The 9822-nt window shown below is 53.7% G+C and overlaps 1 protein-coding gene across 5 annotated transcripts in view; it reads right to left on the bottom strand.

Moving 5' to 3' along the window:
- The window catches only part of Anxa6 (annexin A6), a 50442-nt gene that overhangs the window by 2364 nt on the left and 38256 nt on the right, over positions 1-9822 (bottom strand). For 4 of the 5 annotated variants that reach the window (XM_023713106.1, XM_004629318.2, XM_023713107.1 and 1 more), the window contains 5 exons: positions 7745-7762; positions 6850-6943; positions 5399-5494; positions 3271-3329; positions 1157-1279 (listed from right to left, as the gene is read on the bottom strand). In XM_023713106.1, the coding sequence (XP_023568874.1) occupies positions 1157-1279; positions 3271-3329; positions 5399-5494; positions 6850-6943; positions 7745-7762 (390 nt within the window). The remainder of the gene's footprint in view (positions 1-1156; positions 1280-3270; positions 3330-5398; positions 5495-6849; positions 6944-7744; positions 7763-9822) is intronic. The other variant, XM_023713109.1, reaches the window with a different exon arrangement.

The raw sequence follows: 9822 nt of genomic DNA, 5'->3' as shown, positions 1-9822 counted from the left end.
CTCTTAATTCAATGAATAGAGGGATTTGTTCTAATAGTGTTTGTAAATAGGATATCATGTCTGCATCTTGTACAGCAAATAACCACTAGGAAGAGAGTATGCAATGTGTTAATCATTGAAACTGTCCTAATTTAATTTCAAACTGTCTCATTGCTATGTTTCTCAATAAAATTACGGAAAAAAAAGACCCTATCTCAAAAAGACAAGAAAAAAGAAAGAAAGAAAGCGAGCGAGTGAGAGAGCAAGCAGGCAAATACAAGCAGAAAGCAGCCCAGCGTTGCCCACAGCGGAAACAGGCAAGCACGCAGCAGGAGACAGCTAGCCGGAGGGCGGGAATGCCTGGCCCTGGTATGCGGTACTACGTGCCCACTCAGTAAATGTACTAGAAGCTATGAGCTAGGCATGTAACATACTTTAATCAAGTTGCTTTTTAAAAAGTCAAATATGGGCTCTTGTTAGCACTACTATGTGACCCTGAGCAGGATTTAAATTAACCAGTTGGCTTTTCGTGTTTATGTGGGCTTGCCCGAGGCTTAGGCCCTGGTCTGGAGACGGGCAGTGACTAGTAGGTGAGCCTCTGTGCCTCACGCGTCACTGCTGAGGCCCACACTGGCCTGTGAAGCTGGAACGCTTCAAGGGATGAGATGAGGCCTCAGCTGAGGTCTTTGGCTCCAGCCCAATTAACTAAAAGAGACTGCAGCTGCAGGCTCCCCATCTACAATAAATGTCAACCTAAAGATAAGGGGGGGGGGTTTCTCTTGATTGACATAATTTACTACTTGGGAAAATATCACCCAAAGTCCTGCTAGCTTCCCGCATTTTCTCTAGTATCTTCCTCCTTTGCCTGAATGCCAAATAAATATGGGCTACCTGCCCAGAGATGTTCTCGGTCCAAAACCCCAGAAAATCTCAAATTCTGTGGGAGGGATTTTGATCTTCCTGGAGCCCTGAAATCATACCATGTCGTATTTTTTAAAGGCTTCACTGTCCACTAGTTTGCAGGCCTGATCAGCCCGCAGTAACTAGGGGTATTATTCATCTGACACCGTTTCATTAGTAAATCTTTGGATTCTTTTTGAACTTATTTTGGCATGAAGGACACCCATCCCACACCCTTAGCACCTGCTGGCTGGCCCCGTTCCAGCCTCTCCCTTACCTCGATGGCTTGGTGGAGGGACTTGTCGTATTTCTCGATGAATTCCCGCCGGATGTTGAGCAGGTCTGTCTCACTCCGGGAAACCATTATCCTGGTGAGGGTCTTCTCATCAGTGCCAGCACCCTGGTGGAGGCGGGCCGGTGGGACAGGGCAGAGGCAGAGACACAGGGGGTCAGGGAGAAGCAGCGGGAGGCCCCCCTCCCCCTCCATAGCCAGGAGGGGATATTCTGGGTGCCCTGTCCATGAACAGTTTGGGCCCCAGGGCATCCTGCAGAGATGAGCCAAATGGAGAGGCAAAGGAGAACCCACATGGTGTGTGGTGTGGGGGTGTGTGTGCGCGCGCGTGCGCAGTGTCCTGCCCACGCTCAGCCTTGGGAGCCCTGGGGCCTGACCTAATGTGAAGCAGGATCTTTGAACATATAATGAGTTAAGATGAAGATACTAAAAAAAAGGGGGGGGGAGATGGCTGAGTAGCATAAGGGCTTCCCTGGAAAGTGCAAGGGTCTGAGTTCAATCCCCGGTTCTGAAAAAAAAAAAAAAAAAAAAGAGGGAGATACTGCAGAGTGGGGGGACCCTATATCTGATAACTAGTATCTCTCCTTATTTTTATTTTATTACTATTTTTTTGCTGTACTGGGGATGGGACTGGGGCCTCACGCGTGATAGGCAAGCGCTCTACCACCAAGTTACATCCCCAGCTTTGGTATCTGTCAGGCTAGAGCCCCAGGAGTGACCAAGACCGTGAGGATGGGCAGCACTGGAGCAAACAGCGACGTCTTTGTTTCAGGCTGGGGGCAGCTGGCCAGGGGCGAGAAGGCCATTGACCATGAGCACAGGAAAAGAATCTGCTTTACAGGCTAACTTAGGCAGGGGAGGGGTCCCTTGGCGGGCAGGAAGCGCCTGGGAGAAGCACAGGTGACAGTAGCCTTTGGCTGGCTTACAGAGCAGCACCCTATAGTTTCTGGAAGCCTGAGAACCAGGTCTGAGAGCCTCCCTGATAAACAGATTTATTTTAGTCTCTCAGGCCGAGCGAGGGAGCTTCCCTGTTTGAACAGACTGGTCTGCCGCAGTGTTTCTCTTTAGTTGGGAGGGGTCTAATTGTGAGGACCTAACAGTATTGCTGTAAGAAGGGGGGACCAGACACGAGACAGCAAAGGTCCTGTGATGATAAAGGCAGAGATTATACTGACTTGTCCCCAAACTAAGAAACACGGAAGTTTCAGCCACCACCAGAAGAGGCAAGCGGAGGTGCAGGCCAGCTCCGCCCTCGCAGCCGGTGGACAGGATGAGTCCTGCGGACACCTTGAATCTTGGATTTCTAGTACCACAACTGGATAAGTTTTTGTGGTTGCCCAATGTATTCTAATTTGTTACAGAAATCCTAGGGTGCTGTGGGCAGTTCCAGGACATGGCATGTGGGAACAGCTGGGGCTGGTTCTGCCACCGCTGCTGTGACCTACGAGCCATGTAAGCACAAGTGGAACTTCAACCTGCCTCTGCTCCTCTATAAAATGAGGGTGCTACCACGACCTGTCAGGACTGCTGCAAGGGTCAACTGCTGCTGGGAGATGGCACACCTGGCACCGAGCTTGGCATGTGGCACTCAACGAATGGCGGACGGGTCTGTCTTTCCTTCCTAGCCACCCACTCTGGCTAGCTCAGCAGCTGAGAGCAAATGGCTTGGCTGGGAGACAGGGCTGAGCACTGGTGACCTTAGATGATCATTTGTCAAGGGACCCTCGGTCAGCTGCTAGAATGTGAGTGTAGGGGACAGTGTGTGTCCCCAGTCCTGTGTCCCTGGGGCAAGTCTCTTCACGTGGCTTTTGGGGGAGGTCGTTCTTTGTTGTGAGGACCTGCCTTGTGCATTGCAGTGTGTTCACCAGTGTCTCACCCCACCCCCTCCCCACCAGATGCCAGCAGCAATACTACATGGCCAACTGTCCCTGAGGGAGAGTCACTGCGTGTGACAGCTACTGCGCTAGAGCCGGACAAGGGCACGTGCTGGCACACGGAAGGAAGCGGCTCCTGGAAGTCCCGACCCGGGGGTGCCCAGGTCTGTGGGTGCATGAACGCCAGCACCTAAGGGAACGGGGTCACTCAGCAAAACATCTTACCTTCATGGATTTGTAGAGTTTGTCAGCAAAGAACAGAGGCTTGTTCTTGACACTCTGAACTGAGGGGAGAGGACATAGGGAACTCAGTCAGAGCTGTGCACTAGGCGAGTGGCGGCGAACCGATGGCTCATGTGTTACTGTGTTTTTAAGACAAAAGATGTCAACGTAGAGCTGTTTTTTCTAAACTGAAACCTCAGTGTCCAGGTTTAATTGCAGTGTTGCAAATGGTGATGAAGAAGTCGGGTTTTGGGGTGCGGCTTGGCCCTCAGTCTCTAGAGGTTCGCTGTCCTGGGCTAGCTCTGGGCTGGCCTTCTCTGCCCCTTTCCCCTGCCTGGCTCTATAGACTGCCACCAAGCCCAGGGCCACACTCAGGGTGACATCTTCACTTCCCCTTCCAGTGCCACCTCCTTGGCTCCTTTGGCCTGGCTCTGCCTGCCCTGCAACTCACGCCCAGCTAACAGTGCACGCAGCTGACCGAGGGGAGTAGAGGGCGCAGAGGAACGCAGCGCTGAACTCTCCAGTGCATCGAATCACAGAAGAAGCCCAGGCTGGCTTGAAGTTGTGATCCTCCTGCCTCAGCCTCCCCGTTACCGGGTTTGTACTGCCATGCCAGGCTTCTAGAGACATTCTGAGAACTCATCACCGAGAACCTGATAGAAATGCAAATTCTTATGCTTTACCCCAGATGTGCAGCGTATGAAACTCTGGAGGTAGCTGAGCTACTCACCCAGTTCACCTGGGACACTCCTGTAGGGTGACCACTGTAAGAAGCCCGCAGTCCAGGCTGGCTGGTCACCCAACTAGGCGCAGCCTGATGTTTGAGAACAACCAATTCAGAGAAATACGACCCCGAAGTGCGGCTGCCCATAGAATTTAAGGCCCTGTGACTGGCTTGGGGTGTGGATTTCAGCTGGTGCGCGATCTCAGGGACCTGGGGCCTCTGTGACATGGCTGATAAGAAAGCGCACCTACCCCCTGAGCTAACTCTAATAAGTGATGGCCCGCCTCACGAAATCCCACCAAAGCTGCCCAGGGGCTGGGTGCCAGTAAAGGAGGTCAGGTCTGGGATTTGCCCAAGGAGAGACAGTGTGAGAGGGACCCCTGCCGCCCCTGGGCCGCAGTAACAGCAACACCCCACGCACCTAATCTAAGGCACATGTTCTGTAAAACTACTTTGGACCATTGATGAGTTAAGTGAGAACTTTGTACTGACACGTTCTGGCAAGATTAAAAAAGCTGCACCATCAATATGTTTCAATAGTAAATTAAGTAGGAGCCCAATAAGTTATGCCAATAAATACAAGTTTGACCTTTGTTCTACCTGCTTATCTCTTATTGAGAAATTGAGATTGAAAAGTGACCTTCTCAAAGTCAAGAACTTAAACTGTATGAGCGGAGAGTGCCCACGAGTCAGATGGTGGGAAGGGGGAGGGGGAAGGTGTGTGTGTGTGTGTGTGTGTGTGTGTGTGCGCAAGCACCATCTATGTCTTGTGCATAGACTCTGTGAGTATACCTAGCGTGCCTGCACAGTGTGTTGTGCACACGCCTCGCACTGTGTGTGCAGGTGTGCCCCCCCGTGGGTCCTTTGTTCCCCAGTGGGGCTTGCAGAAGGCAAAAGATCCTGGGCTCTGACCTCACCATGGATCAAGCCGCTGAAGCTCAGCACTCAGTGGTGCCGCGGGGAAGCAGAAGCAGGAGAAGGTGGAGCTGAGGGACCGGGCCTGGGAGCACACACCCCGAGGCCTGCACCTGGCTCCCACCCCTGCTCTGCTCCCTGGCTGCCCTTGGGCGGCAGCTGTTCCCTGCTTGGCCACCTCCGGTGCTCCCGCCTTGACACAGTGGAGCCAGCCAGCCACTGACTGACTCCTTGGAAACAGACAGCCAGAATCAATCTTTCCTCTGTCTTCCAAGTCCTTGGTCACAGTGTGTCTGCAGTGTGTGTGCTCCCGGCGTGCAAGATGCTGAGCACTCCCCCCCAGGCCCCTGGCTTTCCCTGGAGAGCGCCCCTCCCCCTGCAGCCTGGAACAAAGCCCTGGCGCGAAGGACCTCTGGAGGTGACAGCAGCTGGAGGCTGCTGTGTCACGCTCCTTTAGGGAGCCCAGCTCTCTGCACAGTCCCTGCCAATTACCAATGGCCACAAAGGCATCCCTGACGTCCCCGGACATCTCCTTCTTGATGACATGTTCCACGTCGTAGTTGGTCTTCTTGATGAACTCCTGGAAGACTGGCAGCAAGAGAAGCCCAGAGGCAGAGGAGAGATGAGGTTCAGAGGGGAGAGTTCACCCTCCCTGCTCCCCCCACAGGCTGTACCCTAAAAGTGGGCAGGGCAGCAGACAGGGCCCGCCCAGGCTCAGGGCGTCATGAGGAACTGCTGTGAGGGAGGCTCTGGTTGCAAAGCCACTGTGGCTCGGAACCAAATCTGTACTGGGTTGGCACTCCAGGTTTGGCCAAGGGTCCAGATTCTGAGGACCTAGGCTGGTGTAGAGCAAGGGACAGGTCCTCGTCACGGCCCTGCCCCAGCCTGCTGAGGGAGCCCTGTGCTCTGGCAGCATCAGGGTGGGACAGCGCTTATCCTATGTGTTAATCCTAGTTATCAGACACTTAGGGGGCACCACGGGAGGGCCTGCTGCCACTGCGGTGTGCCCCGTGCTTCTTGTATCCACGCGACACTCACGCGGACAGAACTCAGATCCAATTCCTAGATAGGGGACCTAGGCAGCGTGGTCCCATCACTGCCCAGTCACATGGCTGATAAGGTGGGCGTTCAGATCTGTGTCTCCTCTGCTGTTGCTTTTTTCTTAGTTCTAGGGGCTGAACCCAGCACTAGGGGTTGAGCCCAGAGTCCTGTGCACCACAGCCAAGTGCTCTACCACTGAGTGCTCCTCAGTTTTTAAATCCTGCTAGAAGCCAGGCATGGTGGTGCGCACCTGTAATCCCAGCAGGAGGAGGCTGAGGCAGGAGGACTGCCGCAACTTTGAGGCCAGCCTGGACTATATAGTTAGTTCAGGGGCAGCCTGAACTCTACAGCAAGAAAAAAAACAAAACAAAATGACACTTTTTGAGACAGGCTCTTGCTGAGTTGCCTAGGCAGGACTTGAACTTATGATCCTCCTGGCTCAGCCTCCTGAGGGCTGCCACTGTGGCTGTGCACCCCCATGCACAGCTCCAAGACCATTCTTTGTCACCCAGTTAAATGTTGGACAGTACCGCATGAACCCATGTTGTAAGGGTCTTGGCAGGGGGGCACTTGATGGTCATCTTGTGTAGGGAGCCCTGCACACAGGTATGGTCACAGGCGTAATGTGGTCTTGTGCCATCCCAGTCCCTACCACCTCAGGATCCTCAGCACAGCCTCAGCCCACCAGTGATGGCCTTGGAGGTCACCTCTACCCTCAGCCCAGCGCCCCACTGTTCTCCTACAGGAGCTGGTCCTAGGGTGCTGCATGCCACGCAGCTGTGTCCCCGTGGGCGACCATAGGCCACTGCGGAGAGAAGGAAGGGGTAGCTAGCTCCTCTCTCCACAGAGAGCTGAGGGGGTCCTCAGATAGGGTCCTCCTGCTGACCTGGAGGGGGCCTCACCTCTGCGCAGGTGTGGGAAGCTCCGGGTGCACAGGATGGTCATGAACCGCGTCTCCAGGGAGGTTTTGTCTCCACTGGGCGTGTCTGCTATTTCCTGTGGGGTCCAGGTTGGGAGAGGAGACACAAGAGAGTCTTGGTTACTGCTCTCTGCTCAGGCCACGGGAGTCAGCAGGGGCCACAGGGGCTGAGAAGGTCCCTGGCGGCACCCTAGGAGGGTGTGGCCTGCGTCCAGTCCTCTCTCCAGCTCCCAGAGGCCCCAGGGACACGCACAGACGGCCCGTGAGGTGCAAAGCCGCACTGGGCAGAGACCTGGAGCTCTCCTTTGTTCCCCACACTTGTCTGAGCACCCCAGGGGCCATGCATGTGGCTGGCAAGGACCAGAAGCTGAGACACACGTTGAACACACTCAGACCTGCATTCCCACACACACCCTCCAGCCAGCTGCAATTCAGCATGTCAATCTAAGTTCCCTTTAAAATAAGTTGGTTTTTTTTTTTTTTTTTTTTTTGTGGAACCGGGGATTGAACTCAGGCCCTTGCACTTGCCAGGGCCTGAGCCATCTACAGAGCCATCTCCCAGGCCACTAAAATAACACTTTGTAGGTTAAAAAGAGTGAGTCCATTGAAAGTGAATAATAACAGCTGGTGGAAAAAGCCTACTGGGGCGAGGGCTGAGGTGGGGAACACTGGCATGGCCCCTTTTCTACCATCAGGGGCCCTAAGCAGCCTGAAGGGGAGAGAGAGAAGCCACGGAGCAGCTCCCCAAGTCCTGCCCGCTCAGTCCCGCCCAGGCCAAGGCCCCAGCTGCTTTCTCTTTGCCCTGCAGGGGTGGAATGAGGCCCTTCAGGAAGACAAGCGCAGACTCTTAGCACCCGCAGACAGAACGGGACACTCACCAAGATCTCAGCAGCCACCTGAGAGTGGGGAGGACAGAGAGGAGGGAAAGATGAAGGCAAGAGTCAGAGGAGGCTGGAGAAGATGGCCTGGGGGTACTAGGGGACGAGGGGGTGGCCGAGAGGCGACTCTGAGACGCTCGGGGCCTGGCTAGGGTGGGGAGCACTCTCAGAGGGGAGCTCGGCCGAAAGTCTCTTTGATTTTGATTTTCCCTGTGCGCATCTGGAGTACACAGTGACTGCCTTCATGGAGGGCAGCAGGGTGCACACAGCACACCCCAGTTCCTTTTACAGTCCGGTCCCCTGCTCTCCTTTCTCACCCCTTCCCTGCAGACCTGTGGGGAAAGAGCGCCCAAGGCGGGGGGGGGAGGATGGGAGACACTGTAATTCCAGCCAGACGAGAAGCCTGGGGCGCACAGCCAGCGGCGAGGGGTGGACGGCCCCCACCCTTCTGCAGGCGGAGCAGCTAGGACCTGCCTTGGAGCCAAACAGCTGGCCCTTGTGGTCCTGGGCTGGGGACACCCCTGCCTTCTGCCAACTCTGCGAGCCACTTCACTCTCGTGGGAACGCCCTGCCACTGGCCTTATAAATCCCACACAGGCGTTATGCCTGCAAACCTTCTCCTCGCATCACTGGCAAGGAGCGAAAATGCACGAGGAGCCTTTGCGTGGTGGGGAGTAAGCCCTACAGAGAGGCTGGGAAAGCCTCTGCTGTGCAATCAACCCAAGGGTGCTCTTCACAGTAGTGTTTGCAGGAGAGGAAAGTGAGAAACGAGCTGTGGATTGCCCAAGGGAGGCGACTCAGGCAGCTTTTGAAAGTGACAGTGGGCTGGGCTGGGCATGGCAGTGCAGGCCTCTAATCCCAGCACTCAGGAGGCTGAGGCAGGAGCATTTCTGGGAGTTTTAGACCAGCTTAGGCTACATAGTGAGTTCAAGGCCAGCCTGAACTGTATGCAGAGACCGTCTCAAAGGGGCGGGGGGGGGGGTTTGCTGGGTGTGGGCACGCTCAGTGTGAGCAAGGCTCTGGGTTTAATTCCCAGCACCAGGAAAAGACAGGGAGAATGTTCACGGGGCTAGAAACGGGGCTTCCATTTAAATTATGTTAAAAAGCACAGCATAGTTTGTGTAATAGTGTTTCTTTTATCTAGAGTAAAAAAATACAAAGGTAGAAGGTACATCAGAAGTTGTCAGGACGCAGCTGAGTGATTACCTCTGAAGAGAGAATGTGGGGAAAATGTATGTATGTATATTATTATTATTATTATTGTTATTGTTATTACTATTATCATCATTATTATTTTGTGGCCAGCTCAGCCTGCCCTGGGGGCTGGGCTGGCTCGGCACCTGCCAGAAGTCCCTGCACTAGCCTAAATGGTGCTTTAGATTGCTGAGTTATCTCACCAGCCTGTATTCTTAAATTAATACTGAGTTAATTTTTAAATTAATCCTGACCACCTTTTCCTATCACACAAATACATTACTTTTTTTTTTTTTTTGTAGTACGGATTGAACCCACAGCCTTGTTATTCTACCACTGAGCTACAGCCCCAGGCCTTCAAAAATTTTTTTAAAATTTGAGACAGGGTCTCGTAGTTTAGATGGGAGCCCTTTTTTTAAACTTTTGATCCTCTTAACATTTTTGTTTTTCAAAGCATCTCTAAGAGAATAACAACAACAACAACAACAACAAACTTTATGCCAGAAATCATCTGTGTATTTCCTAGAAAGGTCAAGGGGGGCCTCAGCCCGAAGGCAGAGTGTAGGCCTGCCGGAAGGCCCTGGCTTCGGCTCCCAGACCATAAAAATTCCCAGCAGTAACAACCAGGCAAAAAACCCAGGTATCACATTACCCAGCCATTCTATTCATAGATACCCCAGGAAGACGAAAATACATGTGCCCCAAAGCTGGCCTGCAAGTGTTCCTAGCCGCGGCGTTGTTGTTCAGTGCCAAAAGGCAGAACCCAGAGGCCCATCGATGCTGAGGAACGCAGCAAAGTGTGGCTGCAGGTACTGTGGGAGAGCGCGTCCGCCGGCAGTGAAAGGGGATGGGCACTGACACGCGCTACAGCACCACGGCCTTGA

Source organism: Octodon degus, unplaced genomic scaffold (assembly GCF_000260255.1).
Source record: "Octodon degus isolate 3935 unplaced genomic scaffold, OctDeg1.0 scaffold00029, whole genome shotgun sequence".
Classification (NCBI taxonomy): Eukaryota; Metazoa; Chordata; class Mammalia; order Rodentia; family Octodontidae; genus Octodon; species Octodon degus.
Note: the sequence above shows the minus strand (reverse complement) of the source record. Positions and strands in the feature narration are given on the sequence as shown.